We start from the raw sequence: 23,448 nt of genomic DNA on the forward strand, positions 1-23,448 counted from the left end.
CTTTTGGTACGGTACCGGTGGGAGACTGAATGATATTGACACCAGTCACCCATATAATGGAAGTGTTATCCGCGATACAGTAATCGTAGATAACAATAGATTATCTTTAATACATACGCACATCTACATATTATCGATAGGCGTGCCGCGTGCGTGTTGAGCAAAATATTTACCAAATGTACTGCTTTGGGAATAGTCGAAAGTCCCATAGAATCTCTTCTTCTAATGAATCTATATAAAGTACGATTTTTACTGAAGTTATGTACTACATATTATATTATGGAATTAACCATATACATACTTACCATATATATATATACTTTTTTTTTTTTAATGAAATAAGGGGGCAAACGAGCAAACGGGTCACTTGATGGAAATCAACTTCCGTCGCCCATGGACACTCGCAGCATCAGAAGACGTGCAGGTGCGTTGCCGGCCTTTTAAGAGGGAATAGGGTAATAGGGGTGGGTAGGGATGGGAAGGGAAGGGAAGGGAACAGGGGAGGGTAGGGAAGGGAAAAGGGTAGAGGATTGGGCCTCTGGTAAACTCACTCACTCGGCGAAACACAGCGTAAGCGCTGTTTCACGCCGGTTTTCTGTGAGAACGTGGTATTTCTCCGGTCGAGCCGGCCCATTCATGCCGAAGCATGGCTCTCCCACGTATATTATGAAGTATATTGTGTGAAGTAGCTAAACCTCAGGAAGAGAAATAACACTATGTCACTGCAGAAATAGCCAGACTTATTCTCTCTATTATTGCCTGCAAACAATTGCGTGTAATTTTATTATAGCATATAGGTAAGGGCCATACCTCACCGGGACGCCATGGCGACGTGACCAGCGGCGTCACCAACTAGTTCTATTGAGATGTATGACGATTGAGGGATAACTCACCTGGCGACCGACGTTGCCAAGTAGCCAGCGTAGCCAGAGTCGACCGCTCCGCATGCGGCGACTGTTGACGTAGCCAGATGTTTGCACGTCTTTGTATGCTCCGTCACTCAATCAGTCGCTGATTTTAGTGATATCGTCAGATAATCGAATATTTTTTCAAAGTATTTTCTTAAATCTTAATAGAATATAAGAAAAACACCACTTTGCGGTGACGTAAAGACGCCAGACGTTGCCATGGTAACGTCACTGACCACGTCGCCATCATGGCATCCCGGTGAGGCGTGTATGACTCGGCCGCCTCGCCGTAACTCAAGCTAATTTAGTATATATATCGTCAGTCAAAGGCTGATTACTTCTACAATACTAATTAAGTCTTAAGATTTCACTTTAAAACTTTTTACCCACTTTCTGGAAATCCATAATAATAATAATATCTATGGACGCTTCACACCACGTCAGTCTGGCCCCGTGCTAAGTACCTGAACGACTTGTGTTACGGGTACCAGACAACGGAAATATATTTAATACTTTTATACTATACATATATTTAAGATTATTATTATTATATGATACACATATTTAACACACATCCATGACCCAGGAACTTTGAAAACTTTTTGTTCCGTCGGCGGGATTCGAACCCGCGATCCCCGGCTTGAGCTACCAACAGCCCACCAACTGAGCCACAGAGGTCATCACTAAAGATATAATAAATTTATAATAGGACATTAATAGACCATTCACACATTTTAAGCAACATTTATTCATACTTATTAACAATAGTATAATAATAATAATTAATAAATACAACAATAAGTTTATTTTTATATTGTGCCTCGACATTGTTACAACGTTAACATTTAGTAAAACGATGAAAATACATTGTATACTTACTTTTAATTAAGTATTAATATTTAGGGTTACATATTTAGGGTTAATATCAATTTTCTTTTAGCATCAGATTTTCGCTTTCAAAAATTTAAAATTTATACTTAGATACTCATACGATTTTGAAATAGTCTCCGACTTTGTGTACCTGGGATCCAACATCAACAACACAGGATCATGCGAAAAGGAGATCAGAAGACGGGTAGGTATGGCCAAAAATGCAATGTCGCAGCTCCAAAAAATATGGAAACATCTCCCGGAAGACAAAAATCAAACTTGTCCAGTCTTTAGTATTTTCCATATTTACCTACGGAGTGGAGACGTGGACTCTAAAGAAAGCGGACCGCGATCGAATTGACGCCTTCGAGATGTGGTGTTGGCGAAAAATGCTCCAAATACCATGGACCGCCTTTCGTACCAACGTCTCCATCCTTAGTGACTTAAAGATAAAAACAAGACTGTCGTCAATCTGCCTACGTAGAGTTTTGGATTTCTTTGGTCACATCGCAAGAAAGGATGGCCATAACCTCGAACAGCTTGTGGTTACAGGCAAAGTTGACGGTCGCCGCCCAAGAGGCCGAAGCCCTATTAGATGGTCTGATCAAGTGCGCACAACTCTAGACACTGGCCTCCATGATGCTCTCCATTCTGCCAAGGATCGCCACAGATGGCGTAATGTGGTCGTCACTAAACTCCAAAAGGGGAATCACGACCCTCAGCAATGAGGAACACGACGCGAGGAGGAGGAGGACTCATACGAATTAAATTAAGACTAGATAATTTGATACAATTATTATTATCAGCTATTCGTGCACTTTCAAAGACGACAACCGTCCGTACATTTGTATCATGTATAGGCATGCATAAAGCATAAGGGCTCAGCAAGTTTTCGAGACCTAAGAGTTTGGATCTAATCTAAGTCTTTGGACCTTTTCAACTTACAAACTATAAGATATGTTACGAGTATGAGGGCCATACATTTTTTCGTCATACAATATTTGCGTAAATACCGCGTATTATTAATACTGGTGTGTTAAACTAAAACATCGAATTGGTAATATTATAATGCCAACTAATATTGAAGTTGAAAAGTTTCTCAATAAATCCTTTTCTATTATGTTTGTTTCGAAATTCAGACTTATTGCCTGCTGCCTGCTTGGAAAATTATTCATTCCAGTTGGCAGTTTTATTCGTTTGAAGATAAATTAGAACATTCACTACTTAACACTCAAATTATTACTGTAAGCTCGCCATACGTTGGGATTGTTCTTCTTTTGTTACAGGGGAAATCAACCACGGATAAGGAAAAACATTACGAGTAGCACTCTGGTGACTGGTGACATAATATCACGGTCTTATATTCTTTGTATAAAATCTGAGATAAAATCGAATGAGTAGCCGTACTACGAGGCAGCGGGCCTTCGCGACACTTTAGTAGGTAAACGTCAGCGGTTAAAACATAAAGTTTTTTTTAAATAAAATATGGGGACAAATGAGCAAACGGGTCACCTGATGGAAAGCAACTACCGTCGCCCATGGACACTCGCAACATCAGAAGAGCTGCAGGTGCGTTGCCGGCCTTTTAAGAGGGAATACGCTCTGTTCTTGAAGGTTTGCAGGTCGTGTTGGTCCAAAAATACGGCCTTCGGTGTCAAATTTTTGGTTCACTACAGTTTATGTCACTTAGTGCGGTCTCGCCATAAGATTTTATACTACAGAAAATCTTATCATTGGCCTTGTTTTTTTAAACAAAATCGCAGATGTCAATGTATAAGATGGCTGCCAGGTGCCAAGGATTAGGTAGCTGCATAGAATCTACTGCTCGGGCAAGAACCAGCCGTGCAGACACTTGGGGGCGGGGGAGGGCGTGGCGAAGCAGGCCCGCCCCAGCTCCGTCAGCGTCCGCGCGTCCAGCACCACCATGGCGACGCGCCGCTCGTCACCACCGAAGACTAACGCGCTCACGATCACACCATCATCCTCCTCCTAGAATACAAAGATAAAGAAAGAAAAGAAAAGATAAATTCAGTTAGATTGTTGATCTGCTTTACTTTCTATGAAACCTCTAGAAATAAAGAAAGAATTTAGGCTTACAGACGGCGGAGTAATCGTTGAACATAAAAAATACACACATCGAATTTACAACGTCCTCCGTTTTTGGATTTTTTTATTAAAAAATACACGGGTTACAAAAATAATAAAATACACGGATATACACGGGTCATCAAACACGTAAAACTGGTCATTGGCCTATCGCTTGTCTCTTTCACTAACGCACGAATTCAAGGTTTTATTGATTGCTAGAGGCCTTAACATTTATTCCTGTTCAATGACCGGACTTTATCTAGTAATTACGTTTATCTAGTAAGATAATTATCAGATAGTTATAATTAGATACATGGGCGTACCCAGGTTCTGGGCCAGCGGGGGCAAATTACCCAGGCTCTTGGCCAGGGGGGGGGGCGGCAAATTACCCAGGCTCTGGGCCAAGGGGGGCAAATCAGATTTTTTATAAGCTAGGTGTTTATACAGACTAAAAAATTAATAATTTTTAGTTGTAAAAATCTAGTTGTAAAAATTGTATTGCAAACAAATGGCAAAAATTCGTTATCTTAATTTTTATTTTTTATAGATAAAAGTACTAGATAATACACTTAGTAGGATAGAGATCCAGGGGAGGGGCACTGCCCCCCCCCCCCCTCGGTACGCCCATGATTAGATATGATAAATTCCAAAGAATTTGTTGGGTTAGCCTAAAAATTATCAATATTTCCGTCAAGTGACTTTTCCAATGGATCAAACAAAGACAGAAATCTGAACCGCAATTCTACTGTTTCATGCAAGACTAATGCAGAGTACTTGTTTGATCTAAAGTAATCCCATTCCCAAAGGTGCTTCTTCAGCGCGAGCATTCACGTGTAATGTAGCGTTACAGATTTGAGCATTACATCAGTAAAGGAGGAGAACCGAGCATTACAATGCGCACCTTGTAATGATACACCCCCTTACTAATAAACGTTGTATAAGCTTTGAACAGTGTTTTGTTCCTGTCACACAAGTGACATTTTTAATTGGATTGAAGAAGACAAACACTGCATAACTATTCAAAGCTTATACAGCGTTTATTAGTAAGGGGGACAATGTTTAATATCTTGATACAACTTGTAACATCAATGCTACGTGCCACTAAAGTCGAATCTTTAATGTTACATTACACGTGAATGTTCTCGGCGAGGGAGCACTTTTATCATGTAACATTAGCGTCAACAGACCTTGGCGTCAGGTGTGGGTATGAATATCGGCTCGCTGGGGTAGCAGTCCGTGTCCCACCACTTGATCGTCTCGCCGCTGCACGTGTCCACTTTTATTATCTACAAGATAAGTATAAAATATAAGCAATATGAAAGGCTGACAAGTGTTATTTAATTTATTTAAAAGTACAACTCTTCTGGTATTGAAAATTATGATTGTCCAAACTAGGCATTTTCCTAATTCATGAGATAAACGTTGCCCGTTTGAAATTGAGACGGTCAGTGGTTTAAAAATTATTATAATTAGAGTATTGAGTGACTCTCAAACCCAAAATCAATAATATGAACAACAAATATTATGTTCACTTACCGCCCCCGGGTTTTCAGCGTCTACGTCTGAACTTATCGCGTAAAAGTATTTGTATGGCAGGCCTGTAAACAGAATACTCTTAAATGTAATTAGTAATTACCGGTAAAAGCTTTTCAATAAAGTTCTCAGTACTGAGAACCCATTAGAAAAGTCTGAGATCATCAAAATTAGATAAGTTTTAAGAAATTATTGCCGTGATAGTCTGGAGTCTAGACATTGAACTATGAACTTTGAATTTACCTTTAGATAATACTTACAATTAACTAAAAGTATAATATTTGAGTAAATGTTCACGTAAGTATTTGTAAGCTCCTATATTGTAGAAACTAGAAAAGGAAATAAGACAAATACAAATACTTAGCTACTTTCAGGCAGTGCCGTAAATAGAGCGGTGCCACCGGTGCCCAGGCACAGGGCTCAGGGGGGCGCAAGAATATCCAGACCAGGCAGATCCTTATTTTTCGAATTGCTCCCGATAAGTTCCCGCTGCGCCCCAGAGATGTTTCCCAATGTAGTAAAAAAATATCCACAGCCGAACATATAACCTCCTCCTTTTTGGGAGTCGGTTAAAAAACAAAGGTGCAGTTATATTGAAGCTCGCACAGGGCGCAAAAAAGTCTATTTACGGCACTGCTTTCAGGAATTATCAAAGTAATTGATTCATAGGCAGATGACGGACCTCCGTTATTTAGTCAAGTATTTCATACGTGGGAGAGCCATGCTTCGGCACGAATGGGCCGGCTCGACCGGAGAAATACCACGTTCTCACAGAAAGCCGGCGTCAAACAGCGCTTGCGCTGTGTTTCGCCGAGTGAGTGAGTTTACAGGAGGCCCAATCCCCGACCCTATTCCTTTCCCTACCCTCCCCTATTCCCTTCCCTACCCTCCCCTATTACCCTATTCCCTTTTAAAAGGCCGGCAACGCACTTGCAGCTCTTCTGATGCTGTGAGTGTCCATGGGCTACGGAAGTTGCTTTCCATCTGGTGACCCGTTTGCTCGTTTGCCCCCTTATTTCATAAAAAAAACGTTAACCGTGACCTCTCAGCAATACATGAGACATCCCGACCAAATAACATGACCACCACACATTCAATTTCTCACAAAGAATCAATTTCTCAGTGCATACCGTTGTACTGTTCATAGTGTATCCTCGGCGTCTCGCAGCCGACGTCGGTGAGTTTGGCCGGCTGTATGATGGTCATGGCGGGCGCCTGCAGGTCGATGTCCAGTCGTATAGGCCGTCCGCGGAACCAGTCCGCGTAGTCTGCGTTACTCTGCATCGTCTGAAATAGAAAACTGATGAAACAAAAAAAAAAATGTTAATTTCTCCCCCACACCGGTTTCGGTGACGGTGGCCGATTTCATTGAAACCAGGCTTGTTACGCAGGAGCAATTTTATAGTGCCTAAGTTTATGCGCAGAACACACAGAGCACTCTCTATTCCTTTTACTCTCATAACCCAGTGGGACAGGCGACCGACACCACTGGCGAGAGATCAGAGAGATCAGGCGCAGGACCGACTTTTTACATGTCCATCCGACGCATGGATCATCTTACTTGTCAACGATTTTTTTTAATTTTCAAGTTTGGTTAGAACAATGCAGGTGAACAGCCTGCATTGTTCTAACCAAACCTGTAATTAAATAGAGATTGACATAAGCCCCGTATATTATCTGTCAAATTCTTCATTAAATTGAAGTTTAATTAATGTCTCTACGTACGGCGGTTATTATATTAAATGATATACTCACTTCAATAGCGGCTATATACATAGCGTCTAGAACTTTCGCGTCCTTGTACGCGCAGAGGTCCACCACCAGTCTTCCGTCTCGCTCGAAGCAGTTGATGATGTGCAGGAAGAACAGCGTGTCCGTCTGGTACCTCTTCACTTCCTGACCGCTCTTTCTGCTGATAAGTACTATGTGGGTCTGAAAGGCATTAGCATTATATAATGTAAAGTATTACAGGAAGAGAGATTACGAATGAAAGAACGCTGGCGTAAGCACCTTGGCTACTCTACCACTCCAAGCAAGACTTATTCAGAAAAATATTCATTGTTTTTCGACATCAAATAGGTTTTATTATAAAAAAAATAAACTATTGCTGTATGATAATACATCAGATTTCAATACCTCTTTAGCTAAAACATTCTGGACACACCGACAGACACGACTAACGAACGCTTTTTTCGAAGAGAGTTTAAAGTACCCGTACCTTATGTCCATGGTACCACTGCAGGCTGGAGGACAGGGGTTTGTTGACGATCTGGTTCCTCACCACACTCACGATGGACACCGACAGCGGCTGCTCCACGATCACGAAGTAGTTCTCCGTTACACCTGCAAATGTGAGTCAATTCACACCGAGAGTGCTTCGCTTTTAGTGTCTTAAGGTGACGCCGCGTTAAAGTAAAAAACCGTGTTGGATTTGTTTTAGATTGCTTGTTTCCACCTTGTTTCCGCCTTGTTTCCACGGCGTAGCGACAAAATGGTTTTTGTCGCGTAATATTAGAACCATAAATACATTTCATATAAGCTTTAATTTAAGTGTATGCTTGAACCAATTTATGTACCATCGAGGAAGTTGATGCCTATGCAATTGACAGACCAACGTTATTTGGTCGAATATGTCAATTCAATGTTAATATTGTGATCTGTCAGCTGGGTTTGACGTAACGCAACCAAACTAGGTCCCCGATTTGCATAGGAATCAACTTCCCTGATAGTACAAATTTTGGAAGCTTAAATCACTCTCCTCTGTTGGCAAAATAGGAATCCCTTTTTTACAGAGTTATTTTTGATTGATTATTCTGTGTTATAAAAGTTGACCAATCGTGTTATGCTATGGGTAATTCAAAAGAAAAAGACATGACGAATACTGACAATGAACTATAATTTCTCAGCTTTAGTCACTGCTGAGAAAAATCGATATCACTACAGCCAAATTGTCAAGGCGTCGCCTTAACACATCATGCCGAAGTTCCGCGGCGGAAGTTCGGTATGATTTCGCTGTTACGTAGTTTATATCCTCTTTGTGATTCCACTTGGAATGTATTTTAAATTACCGATGACACACCATGCCGAAATTCCGTCGCGTTATATTGTATGCGTTTGACAGCTGACGTAATCATGCCGAGCTACCGCCGTGGATCTTCGGCTTACACTCCTCCTTTACAAAAGACATTAGGCGGGTCATTGCCAAAGTTGAAATTTCGATTTGTATCGACTAGATGCTGGGTAGCACGATGTCGCGTTGAAATAAAATTTATGTTTCTTCTTTTGTAATGAAGAACACTCAATTTGAATCGCTACGAGTATCTATTTGTAAATTAGCCACGTAAGTAAAAACCACGTCACGTTTCGATTCGAGATGAGTAACATAAATTAATACTGATTTTAAAATAACTTTTGTCCAGTCTTTGCTTGATATTTAAAATAAATGAACGTATTTAACTGAATTTGAATTTAAATAGAGTTAGACTCCGTTGATAAAAATAATTTTGTTTTAAAAAGCTGTACCAAATGTGTGCATGTAGGCTGGATGCAGAGGCCAGCGCGGCTTGATGCTCCCAACGATGCGGGCTGTCGAGAACATGTCGCCTGAAATTCAAATCATATTGTGAAAAAAAAACTACAGTAATAAAAGTTCACATCAGTTAATTTTGTAAAAATTAAAGTTGCAAAATCTCTGACTCCAAAAACTTTGCATTGATAAATAACTGACTCCAAAAACTTTGCATTGATAAATAATTATATCTATTTTATCTTACTGTTCACTTAGATACGTCTCGATTTAATATTTTTTTGTTTTTTTTTTATTCCGTTCTTAATGATTCCTTTGTGGTGAGAGTGCCGACTCAAGTTTTATCCATCTTCGAGGTGGAGGAGTTCTGGCCCGCCGGTGTAGTTTACCGGAGGTTCCGGGGGAGGCTCCCGAACGAAGCGCGCATCACGTCGCCGAAAGAGACTTTACGTGATAAAGTGTAGTGTGATTGTGTGTGTGAATGTGTAAATAATATATATTAGGATAAAATTGTTCGGCGTGCATCCGTTGTCTGATTGCCATAACACAAGTTTTTACTTAGCATGGGATTAGACGACGTGATTATGTTATATTATTATATATTATTGTATGCTTAATAAAGAATTTGAATTTGAATGATTAGAATTCTATAGGTATAGTTTCGTCGTATAGGTTCCTCTATTCTAGGATCCGTCTTTATTTTAATACTCACCTTTTTCGCTGAAAGGAAACTTGACCACGACGTGTTTCAGTCTGCCGCGCACGATAGACATACCCACGTTGTACACATCACCTGGAATTGATCAATAATAATAATTAGGGCCTGTTTTACCACTTCCTGATAAGTGCCGCCTGATAGGCTATCCACAACTTATCTGACCGATAATCCATACTCTATCTGTCAGATAAGTTGTGGATAGCCTATCCGACACCTATCAGTAAGTGGTCGATTAATAAATTTAACAAAGTAGTCAAAGAACGTTTGTGTGCCAAAGTCTAGGTCAATGATTTCATAAACGATGGTACATCTTGGGAGTAGGATGGCTGCTTGCAAGGCTGCTTCTACATTATTATATTATGACTTACAATGTATGGATGTTGACATTGTATAATTTTACAGTTACAATTGTAAAATTTATTTTCAAAAGATAATTTTTTTCTCACTTTTTTTGTAAAAAGTGGGACCCCGTGCGAGTTTCTTACGCCGGTTCTTCTCGCCGGGGTAGTTCCCGAACCGGTGGAAGGCACCTGTAGTTTCAACGTTCTGAAAGCATTTGTTACAAATCTATTTCAGAAATAAAACAATTTTATTTATTTTATTTGGTGAAACAGGCCCTTAGACTACGCGGTACGTTATAACCGGCACATTATAACTGATGACTGACTTTACCGGAGTCAGTTACAACGCTAGGAAATTCAACTTACGATTGGGCATGACGTGGGGGTGTGAAGTGTGGTTGATGAGCGCGACGCTCTCCGCTAGGTTGCGCCGCTCCAGCGTGTCCAGGGTCACAGGATCTATCCTGAAAGATGAGTCCACAAATTTGATAATTAAAATTTAAAACCTTACCGTGTACTTATTTAACGCTACACCTAGCGTGTTAGCCGTTACACACACACACACACACACACACACACACACACACACACACACACACACACACACACACACACACACACACACACACACACACACTGCGGGTGTACTGCGCACACACTTGGGCACTATCAAATTACTCCTACTTAACTGCCCTGGTTAAAACCGGCCACCGTCACCGACACTGGTGTGGGAGTTATTATTATGCCGCATGATGATTTTTTTTTTCTTATTGATACTTGAAAGACGGTTTCATTACAAAAGTCGCTTTAAATTACATAACTTATCGAATAGTATACAAATATTAAGAAAAACTAAAAAAAATCGACTTGAATATCCAACTTTGAGTATTTGAAGGTGCATAACAATAAAAATACAAAAGTTATCAAGCTGAAATTTTGGAAACACTTATTTTTTACTGTCATTTCTTTATTTAATTAACAAACTTCGCTAATCTTTGACCTTGTCATCATCCCTCGCATAGTCGAGTCGTCTGAATTAGGCCCTTAACTTTCTGTTTCAAATTGTTTAGGCGCTCAATGTATAGCTTAGTTAAGTACCTCATATTTCCAAAAAGTTATTATACTGAACTCAGAGACTGATTATATTATACGTAACCTACAACCCACTATAACGAAAAGACCGTTCATAACTTATTGAGGTAACAAACATAATCTATAAATAAATTTACCTGTGGATAATTGGGGCCTCTGTGAAGGCGTATATTTCATCGCCGAAGGGGTATAGGGAGATCATAGCGTTGTCCGACATCGCCTCCCCAGGACTAAAGATCGCGGATACCCTGGGGAAAAGTTGTATAATGGAGTAAAATAATATAATCCTTTTGCATTTACTGTATAGTATCTAAAGGTGTTGTAAAATGTTGAAAAATAATAATTATGATAGATATACTTTTGCATTTTCTGTTTTGTATAATATTGTTAATAAGGTCGAAAAGTGTATCATTCTCACACTCATTCACGCATTTTATAGCCTTTGTCACAAAGGAATGGCACCTAATTCTATTAAATCAGTGGATCAACTTTGCCTTCATGGGATAAACTTAACACCTCCATCGTGGGTATCGCAGACACAATAGATTTTCAATTGTTACACGGCAGCCGGTTGCCGCTTGGGGATTGATGGGTTAAGTAGAACATCCTTTTTTCGGAAGGCAGGTCATTAGAGTCCTAACGTCACTGCGAGCCTTACACCAAATTTCACCAACGACGGTTAAAGTAAATACTCGAATTGTATCATGCTTCCTCTTTCGTTTTTCATATGAATGAAAGAGAAGACATGACATTTTAACAAGTTGTTAATTTTCACTAACAGACGTTGGTAAAATTGGGCCTTACTGATCTGTCGGAACATCCTGGTATGGCAATCGAAGACAGTTGTAAATTGTAATGGTGTCCTAAATACCTGTCGAAAATAGTATGGCAGGGGTCCGGCACAGCCTGCGTGCCAAACTCGGTGACTACGATGCGGTTGGCGGCGCGGTTACGCTTGTACGTCTGCGAGCGCAGGAACCGCGACTGGTAGGTCACCGTGCCGTCGTGGATTGAGAACCTGAAACCCATTTGCCAGTTTAGTATGGAACTTCGTGCCAGTCCAGGGCTGCCAGGCTGACCTTATTTTACGGCAATAAGGTACAGATAGAGCCAGCTCTATCTGTACCTTATTGCCGTAAAATAAGGTTGAAGATTACCGGCATTATGCGACACCAAAACAACAGGCAAAAACAATCACCCTACCTATGTACTCGTATTCACATTCAGTTTACCGCGTAGCTACCAAAGTTTTACCATTTACCATTATAACCGTGACAACTTGCCGACGTAGTTTGAGACATCATATGTTAACATTTGCTTTTTAGGGTAAAAACGGTAAAAACGGGAAAACGGTAAAAAGGGTAAAAACGGGGCCCTATTACTGAGACTTCGATGTCTGTCCGTCTGTCCGTCTGTCCATCTATCTCCAGGCTGTAACTCAAGAACGGTAATAGCTAGAGAGTTTAAATTTTCACAGATTATGTATCTCTGTTGCCGCTATAACAACAAATACTAAACACAAAATAAATTAAATATTTATTTTATTCCCATACAACAAACATGATTTTTCATACATTTTTTGCTCGGTATCAATGATGACAACAAGTAGGCACTTGAAATGTTCACAAAGGCCATAATTTTTGTATGTGTATTTTAATAATTATTAATAATATTTAAATAAAATAAAAAAATAAGAGGGGCTCCCATACAAAAAACACAATTTTGGCCGAGTTTTGCTCTATAACGGTACGGAACCCTCCGTGCGCGAGTCCGACTCGCACTTGACCGATTATTTAAATATGCTGAGGCGAAATGATTAACCTGTGTAGTAGAGCGGCGCTGTCGAACAGATGTTTATACCGCATAGAGCCGACTTTCAGCGAGCCGGGCCCGTTCCGCAGCAGACTACCGCGCAGCCATGTCGGTATTGTGCCTAAAACCACACGAGTTAATAGCGATACTGGGCTAAAATATTGTGAATTATAATAAGTCTGTAAATAGTATTTAAATAATAATAGTCTTCGATGAATAAGGTTAATTAATATCGCGCTGCGTAGCTTGAAACGTCGCCCCGAGGCCAGGGCTGAGATCCAGAAAATAATTTATATTTTATAGGGACATTTGTATAACACTAAAATGTTATGGACCTAATAAATATTCTGAGTAAGGTGAAACACCCAATTATTGGCACTTTTAAAGTAACTGTAGACCTTATAATATATCTATTATAAGGTTTTTTTCATTTCCTTTTTCAATCAAAAATCTAAAGTACTTACCGATAATAGGATGACAACGATTGGGTAGACCCTATGTAGAATGTTCTAGAATTTACCTGTAATGTGTCCCTGTAGAGGTTCAGCGACCTCCTCCTCGCACGAGCGAAGCCACACGTTTGAGTCGCAGTTAGGGTACAGCTTACCCTCCGACATTGTTATACCTAAATAGTAAATACATAATAATTATAGTGAGTGTGACAAAGCGCGTCGACCCAGCAAGTGCGCCATCCATATTCATCCATACTTTCATACTTCCATATCCATACCATACTTAATATTATAAATGCGAAAGTGTGTTAACTCTTCACGCCCAAACCGCTGAACCGATTTTGATGAAATTTGGTATGAGGATACTTTGAGTCCCGGGAAAGGATATAGGATACTTTTTATCCCGGCAAAATGCACGGTTCTGCCGTGTTTATTTTACAAAGTTTACGAAATTATTCAACAAAGTTACGTTTTCCTAAATAACACGTACAAATGTAAAATTACTAATTTTTAATTTTCAGAAAAATATTATACCTAATTAAGGAATAAAAATTTTATTGCAGCATTTAAATTGCAAAAATTAATATAAAAATTAATACTATTAAGAGATAACAATTTTCCTTTACTTCTTCTTGAAAAAATACTAATTAATTAACATTACCACTCTTTATTTTTCAACGATATTTTAAAACTCTCGAATTTTCCACTTCCTCTATAACTATTTACCATTCTTCGCACTTACTACGGTAATTAGTACTTGTTATGGTAATTGATAAATGATAAATGCGTACTAAAAAAAGGATAATTTCCATTAAGTACCTACCTTTGTTTTTAAACGATATTTATAGGTCTTGAATTCCCACTTCCTTTACCACCGTTTACCATTATTCTTAGCACTTACTGTATTAAGGTTATTATAGTTAATGCTAAGTGCGTAAGTACCTAAGTGCGTAAGTGCTAGGCGCCGTGTAGGGCGGGCTTCAGCTCTCTACGCGGGCTGTAGACTGAATCTCAGGACTGGGGTAGCGACTTTCGACACGTGCTAACCTTGGCGGCTAAAGCTGCGTATATAACGTTCGCGAAAATACACGAAGGTTGTTATTTTGTAGCAAAAAATCTTGTTTTTGCTTAGAAAGTCTGTTTAGTTGAGTAAAAAGTATATAAATAAAAATATTTAAATATTCAAAACAATACCCTTTTTTTAATATAACACGAATACACTTTTTGAACTGTTGCTGTTCAAGTACAGTTAAATAATTGTAAATTCATTTGATGAACCACTTTAATGATATTATAAAAGTACCAAGTAGGTAAGTACCTAACAACGTATTTATCATTTTGCAAAGTTGGTTATGAGTTATGACTTAAGAATGAAGAATGCATAGGAAATTATTCGTCGAGATTGATAAGAACATCATAATAGTATACCTTGGGCCACATATTTAGGGCCTATACTATATATATTAGGGTACAGCCCGTTTCAAAAATAATGGGCAAATTTACACCTTTGTAATAATAAGAAGTAGGTCTTAAAGTAATTTACTAACAAATACTAACACTTAATTATTACAACCACTTTATTATTGTATAAGGTACTTACTAACCAAGTTACTAACACATTTGTTGTTGTTATTTTTTGTTTTCAAGAAGTGTTTGTTTCTTCTTTTAATTATTTTAATGTCATAATATTTAATCATCATCTGTAACTGTTAGGCTACAATATGGGCTATTTGGCCTGAAATAAAGATATTGTTAATATTTTAATTTTGTAATACATTGACTCTTATGCGAGTATCTGCACTCCGATAAAATATGAATGAAATCGCGCGAATAAAATCCGCGTGGTAAAAATTCGCAGTGCGGCCATGTCTCTTACCCCTTATTATAATATTTGTACAATGTTTTCTCGTTATCTGACAAATCACTTTTCCTAACGGACCTATAACACTAAAATATCCATACTTCTACACTAATATTAGAAATTCGACAGTGTGTCGTCACCTCTTCACTCTTAAACTACTATACCGATTGGATATTTTTTTTTTGTATGGAGATACCATCCCGAAAAAAGGAGGGTTCCTACGCGATAAACCAATTTTGGCGCAACGGAATTGCGGCCTGCGGGCGACATCTAGGTAAGGTAAAAAGTCCAAACGGCAAATCGAGGCACTAAAATTAATTTTCTTTGTGGAATTATGCACAACGCCTTATAATTTCTTTGATATCAAAAAAATAGAGCGCGGCAAATTGCTAATTCCATCGCGACTGGAATAATACGAAAGCTCTATAAAAACACGGGGATGTATCTTATGGAAAATTTTCTATTAAGTACTTCTTATTGCTTATTCACATACTTTACTTTATAAGAACGTTTTTTATGTTAAATAAGTAATTTGCTTATTATTTAGTACTTAATTATTTTTTTTACAAACTGAAGCTAGAATGAAATTGTAGGTTTAAACATAGTTTTTATTATTCGTAGTTTAAAAAGTATAAAGCTACTAAATGACGCTCTCCGTTGTGCCAAAATTCATTTATTGCTAGGGAACCGTACATTTTGCCGGGATTAAAACTATCCTATGTATTTTCCCGGGACTCAAAACTTAGCTGCACACCAAATTTTGTGATCAAATCGATTCAGTGGTATAGGTAAGCGTGAAGAAGTAACAGACAGACAGGCTGAGAGACCAACAGACAGACACACTTTCGCATTAATAATATTAGTATGGAAGTATTGATTATGTAGATAGATATAACTTCTAGACTTTTATAGTGACAATCCTGAAAATCGATTCAGTCGGCGACGTACAAGTTACAACCCAATTACGATAATAGTTCGATCTTGACATATCATCAGCTAATGCCGTTATTATTCCATTACTTGCGGACTATTTACAGCATTGCCCATACTCAGTGACGCACCCAGTCCTTGGGCAGCTTCAGTAATTGCAACCAGATGGTTACGTTGGCGACAATTTATTGTGCCTTATGATAGGTCATGTAGAGTTTAAATACTCTTACTGTACCTACTATTATTTTATTAATAGTATATTTATGAACAGCTCTTAACAATGTGTTTTTATTCTCTCTCACGCGTAAAGGATTTCAAACTTTGAATATTTACGTAATAGTAATAGCAATCCGGATACTTCGAAAAATCCGGATAATCCGGTTTTTTTAGCTACGTAAAAGCCGGATTTTTATTTTTGAAAATCCGGATTTTTGTTTTTTTCGAATAATCGATGAAATTATGAAAAGTAAGCTTCTACGTTATATTGTTACGTGCTAGGGTTCGAGGATTTGGAGAGAAAGACCTGGTGACTCTCTTGAAGACTTTATTAATACTGCACTAAACACTAGGTCACAACACTTAGCACTAAGTCCAAACACTAATCACTAGGTCCAATCACTAAGCACTATCACTGTCCTAGGTCGTAGCCAAGTCGCAGGTTTCACTGGTTCACTCACTATTGATCACTTGTTGTCGCCTCGAAGATCGCTCAGATTTAACTGACTCGCCGGGCCTGCCTGCGGCTTTTTATATGGCGAGACGAATTCCAGAAAGTTCCCGATTCACGTAAACAAGTAAACAACCGTGGGAACTTTCTAGGAGGCTCGAGCATGTACCACAATAAAAGTAAACAACTAAACACGTAAACACGCAAACAAATAAACGGTAAATACGTAAACAAACATTGGACCTTTCTAGAAGGTTCGAGTATGTACTTGCGCACCTCATGCCATCTAGTATTGAGTAGGGGATTTATGTTGCCTGTGCTCCCTCGGTAAGTTTCGCTGGTTTGTCGCTAGATGGCACCACGTGTCCGTATACCATGTACCGTAACAATATAAAATTAATTAAGATTTATCGTGTAATATCTAATCTGACATACAAAATTTTTATTATTGAATAACACGTTTTTCTGTTATATCTTCTGTTTTTGTTTACATTGAGATGATAATTATCAGTCAGTACAGACTGTCTATCTGATTCAATGAAGGAAAATAATAAGAGTTTATAATTTTAAGAGAACGTGGGTAGGAATCAAATAAGAATCATTACCTGAAGCCTAACTGGGCATTGTAAGCTCAACAAGCACCTTTACAGAAAGGTTAATATGATGACATGACGACTTGCAGATTCTGTGACATACCTAGTTACCTTCTCCTAGACTCCCCTACTCTACTATAAAACAAAAGTTCTCTTACTCCACTAAAGAGAGCACCGCGATTGGTTCAAGCAGCACTAGGTTTGGCGTACGGTACTACGAATGAGTCACAATTATAGATCGTCAAGGGTATTCGTGACGTGGACTCAGGGTTACAGTAGTCTGCCTCCGGAGGACAAAATATCTCTAAAGCATCTTACTATCTTTTCCTAGGCCTATAAATACCCACTCGATCGATATCTAGCCTAGGTACATGCAGATACCGTGACCAGCGCAATGCCACTATAGCTCGGACGTCTATGATTCTTGTTTTTGAGCGCAATATGGATAATTTGTCTTGTCGAGAAGACTTACCTCCACCATACTGCGGTCCATTGCTTTTTGGCAGATCCTGTTGGAACTTTTGTAAATCGCTCAAAGACCGAATTTGCGCACAGTTGGTTAGGACAAGCTAAATATACATTGACATGACATGTCACTGTGTATTTCGCTTGTCCTAACCAATCGGTAACTCTTCTGGTAAGTACACATTGTGTACTTACCGGGAGACTTACCGATCTCACTGAAGCTCAGACTCGTTAACACGAGTCTTAACTTCAATGAGATCGATAAGTCTCCCTCCATCAGCTTCTTTATAGACCAGTTTTTCTGCCTCTCTGCAGTTGTTAAAAGAAATTATTTGGCCCAAATAGAGGCACTCGTTGATATAGTGAATGTCTAACTCGTGTACCTCGACCCTGCGTCTCGTGCTGTCGGTCGTTGTTTGTGTCTTAGACTTTTTTATTGTTAAATTCCACCTCTAGGCTTGCAGCTGTGCTAAGATCTTAGAGTATAACTTTATGATGTGCGGCTGTAGGAGTTTGTTTAGGCTTTTATTATTTACGTAAATTACACAAAATACTTTAATAAAATCGACCAAGTGCGAGTCGGACTCGCGCACGAAGGGTTCCGTACCGTTATAGAGCAAAAGTAAGCCACATACCCGTGAAAATTTCAGAAGTCTAGCTATAGCGGTTTTTGAGATACAGCCTGCTGACAGACAGACGGACAGACAGACAACGAAGTCTTAGTAATAGAGCCCCGTTTTTACCCTTTGGGTACGGTACCCTAAAAATCAAGGTATATTATTAATATTTTAATTTCCAGCTTTTTTATAATGTAATATCATAGACCAGCTGATACTGTTTTGTTAATCTCTAACTTTAACGACCATGTGAATATCAGTAACTTAATAAAAAATATATTTTTTAAGACGTCCGATTTTGATTGATTTTGCAATAAAGAAATAATATCCAAATAACTAGCATTCAAAGCTATTTTCAATAATATTCTGATAAAAAAAAACTGGATTATCCGGATAAAGGTTATCTGGGTTAGCTATACTAAAGACAACTGCAATGCAAGACAAGTTAAAAGTGTGATTTCTATCTGATGAATACCAGATGCTAACATATTTTATACCCCAGAGATTGTGTTGAAGTTCATTAAAACTCCCCTGGGCCTACCTTCAATCACTCGGCAAAACAACGCAAAAATAATTGTAGTGGTTTTTCAACCGTAATATTTTTAATAAGTCCGTCTATTCCGTTGTTTCAAGCTTTGTTAAACTTATAGGAAAAGCTCTACATCATAAATTATTTTTAATATAATACTGTAATTCCGCAATGTTTTTCGTAATATTCTTTGTTAATCCGTCCAAACGCTTTGCTATTTCAAGTTTTGGTGAACTATAAGCTTCATAGTTTGTACGATAGATCATAGAACTGACCTTTAGGCTTTAAGTAGTCACTTAGAGTATCAAATTTCGTATTAAACCAATCAATGGAAGTACTAGCGACATATGGGTAAAAAAATAAGCTCTTGGCATTGACGAAGCAAAGGTTACGCGATGGCACGGAACAAGTGTTAGGGGGAGAGCGATCGTCTCATAAGGCATTTTACACACGACGCGACGAGGCTGGGCGGGCCGGACAATTTCGCCGCGAACGATAGCACAAAGGGAATCCTATATTACCAACGCACACAGAGTGCAAAAAGACCGCGCAGCAGGTGCTCGGCGGGCACTGGCGGCACGGCATGTCCGCGGCTGCCCGCCGTGGATCACACAAACCTTTAAGCGCTTTGCAGACGACGGGGCGGGGCGGGCCAATTTCGCTGCGTACACTCGTCGATGTCTGCGGCTACCCGCGCCGTCCACTCACGATAACTTTGCATCTGTTACATAGTTTGACAAGACAATACAAATTCCTTTTAGATTTTATTATTGCCTGTACCTAATAGATTTTTACAGGTATTGCGTTATATTAGGGCCTGCGATAAGCCGAGCCTTTCATGCAGATAAGTAAGGCTTCTCACAATTTAACCCATCAAGCCCATAAGGACACCTCACACCGGTGTCCGCGACAACAATAGAATAACAATAGATTTCCAAGAATCCGTGATCGAAGCATTAATCCTCGGTTGGTCGCGTGGGGTCTTTAAAAGCCCGGAGTTTGCAAAAACGAGAAAAAACTGTATTTAAATGAATCGTAGCAACTCCGCTCTTTAGATGGCTTCCTAAAAGGGATTATATTTTGATATAATTGCCACTCATCTGAGCTCGCGTGCATTTATTGTGAGTAATAGATGTCTTTATTTACGCTGGGGTCTTTGAAGACCCTAGGTGACCAACGGCGTTATTTTAAGGCGGGGATTAATCTCAATCCAAAACGATAACCTTGCACACAACCAAAGACCAAGCGTATATGCATCGCAATAAGATTCATTTTAGCTTAGCATAAAACTGTAATAACTCGGGCGGATCTTCTCTATTTTTCATGTTTTTTTTATCTCTTTGGAAATAAACTTATATATTTATATCTTTGGAAATAAACATTAAATTGTTCGGTTAACGACATTTTAATATAGATTTACTAACAATTTATTCAAATAAAATGTATAATTATCCTAGTTAATACTTATAGATTTTTAACGGAGGTGAGTTTCTAAATTAATTACAGCCAAAGTATTACGTTTTATTAAAATGTTTATGGTTTAAGGTATTTTAAATATTGTGCTTTATATCTCATATTTTTTTAACACTTCGTTATTATATTGGAACTAGGTAAACCGGAAGTCACGGAATAATAAATTGGGGCTTATCCTCGCCTTAAAAGCGCGACCAACCGAGGGTTAAGAAGGCTTTATATTAAAACGCGATAATGTTGTACCTGGTACCACACTGACGTCACCCGCGGATAATCCCGGGGGTAGTCTGCGGCCTCTAACGAGCCATCAACTAACAAGTTCAATATCAGTCAGTGTTGATAGAAAATTATTATTATTTAGGTACGTAGTTAATACGGTTATTAGAAATAATTGAAATTAAATGTAGACTTCATAGCTTTTATTATTATTCTTGGTAAGTGGAGGAATCTCGTCTTCCAGTGCCGGACATTTTTGACAGTTACTTCCCAACCAAACGACTTTCTTAAAGTGAGACTTTGAGGGTGTCTAGCAGTGGCTAGAAGGCTGCTTACACTCTCTCTGACTCGGCTAAGAACGACCAATTATTATACACCTGTTTTCCGCAAACAGTTCAAACCGATCGTTCGTTGTAAATTCTCTTAGGATAAAATTAATACTTCCTCGCTCGAATATATTTTATGATGATTTAATTAAGAGGATACACCAGGGGCGAGAGAAGTTGAAAATAGGTATTTGAAAATGTATTGCTGTCTCACCAATCTCAAGTCTCCCACCGCAGAGCGCGATAGAGACAACACGACAAAAGTTCTCATAAAAGAAAAGAAAATCTTCGATTCGTTGTCCGCTGATTCCTTCTCCAAAACTTAACCGATTTAAGTACTTTTTTCATTGAGAATTAAAGCAAGGCTTGAGCTGTGTTCCTATGTTTTATTATTTTTTTGTATATCTTAGCCAGTTTTGTTTTCTGGGTGTTTGAACACAGAGGAAAATCTTGCCGTTTTTTTTTATTTTTGGACGTTCTTATATTTTTTAATAATAAAATTATGAAAAAAATGAAAACATAGGGACATGCTAATAGTGGCCATAGATATTCAGGAAAAAAATCATAACTCTACCGGCATTATCCAGGGAGGAAACAGGGGACAGCGTTTGTATGGAAAAACGGCGGTGTGGACTCCTCTTAAGCGTCTGACAGAGATGTTAAAATATTTATTTAATTAAATACAGTTGCGTATTCGTCTGAGCTGTCGAGTGCAGCAATTTAGTACAGTAAAAACCCTAATACCAGCACCTCGAATCTTGAATAATTTGTAAGACCTACCTCGTGCCGAAATGTGGCGCTCGTTACCTTTGTAAATAAAGAATAAACTGCGTACATTTCACCACGATAAAAATAAAATAAGTATCTATATCCTTGTATTCCCTGTGCATAGTACTCAATAATTATCTAAACATTGTCTCTTTAATCTATCAATACAGAATAAGTTCATTACCCACAATAAATCGGCAAAGGAAGCCTGACCGAGGCTATTGTCACGGCTTTTCGTCAAGTTCACGTGACGCAGGCACGCGCCCCGCACTCGGCACGTTCCGCCCTCCGTGACAATGCCACGACTGCCACGAGGCACTGTCACGTAGTTTTGGACAAGTCATGAAATATGTTATTTTTTCTATGGAATTTGTAGTAGGTTATTATTTTTTTATCGAATTACATACTAGATAATAAACTCATTTATTTAACGTGTGGGAAGCGTACATTTTTCTTAAATAAAACAGTATCTATTTAATTCCATAAAAGATATTTAAATCTCACCTGGGTGAATTCCACATTTATTATTTTTAATTAATTATTATTATGTATATATTATCATTTATTATTATTATCTGACCTGGGTGAAATTCCATTTATTATTTTTAATTAATTATTATTACTATAACAGTTCTTGTTCCTTAACGAAAAGCATAAAGGAAGAGGCATAAAGCCATCATAAGGATGGCTTTATTCTTAATTAATGAGACTTATTTTTTACTTTAACAGTTAAAGTAAAAAATAAGTTAAAGTAAAAAAAACTTTATGAGTTAAAATTTAACTCATCATCATCAGCTTCTAGCAATGCAACCCTTTACTTAACTTAATTATATTTAAAGTAATTTAATATTTTCAAAGTCAGGACCGTAAATAAAACCACACACAGAACAGACATCAAATTTAATAGATAAGTATTAACTATATAATGTATATTTGTAACATTCATATCGATTATTATATTGTCTACCCATATACAGGCGCAAGTGTATGGATACAATACAGGAATTCAAAATGACTAGAACTATTTAGAGATCGGGAGCCGCCCAGAATTGTAAGTACTTCTCCGTTATATACCTACTACACTAAACTGAATTCACAAATTACCTTTAAAATAAAACTCGGGTTAAAATATGAAAGATATTGTTTCTAAAATTTTTCTGTTAAATTATTTAGTATTAATATCTTTAGAAAACATGTGATTTATAAAATAAAAAAGAGTAAATTCAGTTTAGCGCAGCGCCAATAAACTATATTTACAAACATTTTTTTTTTAAATTAAAACTTAAAATATAAACATATTCGAATTCGAGATTGTTGTTAAATTCGTCGTACCGTGAGTATGTTTTGTGCTTTATAACTTTCCTTTACAAATAGACAAAGAATAAAAATATAAGTAATATTTATACGAACTATAGAAACCTAAAAAAATACTTCATATCTGGCACATGTTTCATTAAACTTAGATACACAATATTTCGCGTACCTTGTGGTTTTACACAGAATGGCAGTTTGAGATAAAATATGAGAGTGCCAATCTAATCGCCACGTATATAAAATTTTGGAAAGTACAGTAGAACCGACTTCTATTATAATGTAAGTTTTACCATGGGGCAATTTTGTATAATATTCAAGTCCGACTTAACATCTAAAACAAAACTAATTT

General features: G+C 38.1%; 1 protein-coding gene across 1 annotated transcript; it reads right to left on the reverse strand.

Moving 5' to 3' along the window:
• Positions 1 to 3,381: 3,381 nt before the first annotated feature.
• LOC121739667 (carotenoid isomerooxygenase-like) lies at positions 3,382 to 14,353 on the reverse strand. Its single transcript, XM_042132187.1, has 14 exons — positions 14,164 to 14,353; positions 13,409 to 13,513; positions 12,898 to 13,009; positions 11,948 to 12,094; positions 11,214 to 11,324; positions 10,351 to 10,448; positions 9,638 to 9,718; positions 8,922 to 9,002; positions 7,618 to 7,742; positions 7,155 to 7,331; positions 6,530 to 6,686; positions 5,403 to 5,464; positions 5,054 to 5,152; positions 3,382 to 3,767 (listed from the first exon to the last, which is right to left on the reverse strand). The coding sequence occupies exons 2-14, from the start codon at positions 13,503 to 13,505 to the stop codon at positions 3,597 to 3,599; spliced, it is 1,518 nt and encodes a 505-aa protein (XP_041988121.1). The 5' UTR covers positions 13,506 to 13,513; positions 14,164 to 14,353; the 3' UTR covers positions 3,382 to 3,596.
• Positions 14,354 to 23,448: the final 9,095 nt, after the last annotated feature.

Source organism: Aricia agestis, chromosome 2, assembly GCF_905147365.1.
Source record: "Aricia agestis chromosome 2, ilAriAges1.1, whole genome shotgun sequence".
Taxonomy (NCBI): domain Eukaryota; kingdom Metazoa; phylum Arthropoda; class Insecta; order Lepidoptera; family Lycaenidae; genus Aricia; species Aricia agestis.

Bases quoted from the DNA above. Each gene is read 5' to 3' on its own strand.
- LOC121739667 (XM_042132187.1), bottom strand. From the start codon at position 13,505: ATGTCGGAGGGTAAGCTGTACCCTAACTGCGACTCAAACGTGTGGCTT. The intron at 7,743-8,921 runs GTACAGCTTTTT...TCACATTTGCAG, and splicing joins AGCCTACATGCACACATTTG to GTGTAACGGAGAACTACTTC. The intron at 5,465-6,529 runs GTATGCACTGAG...TTCTGTTTACAG, and splicing joins ACACTATGAACAGTACAACG to GCCTGCCATACAAATACTTT.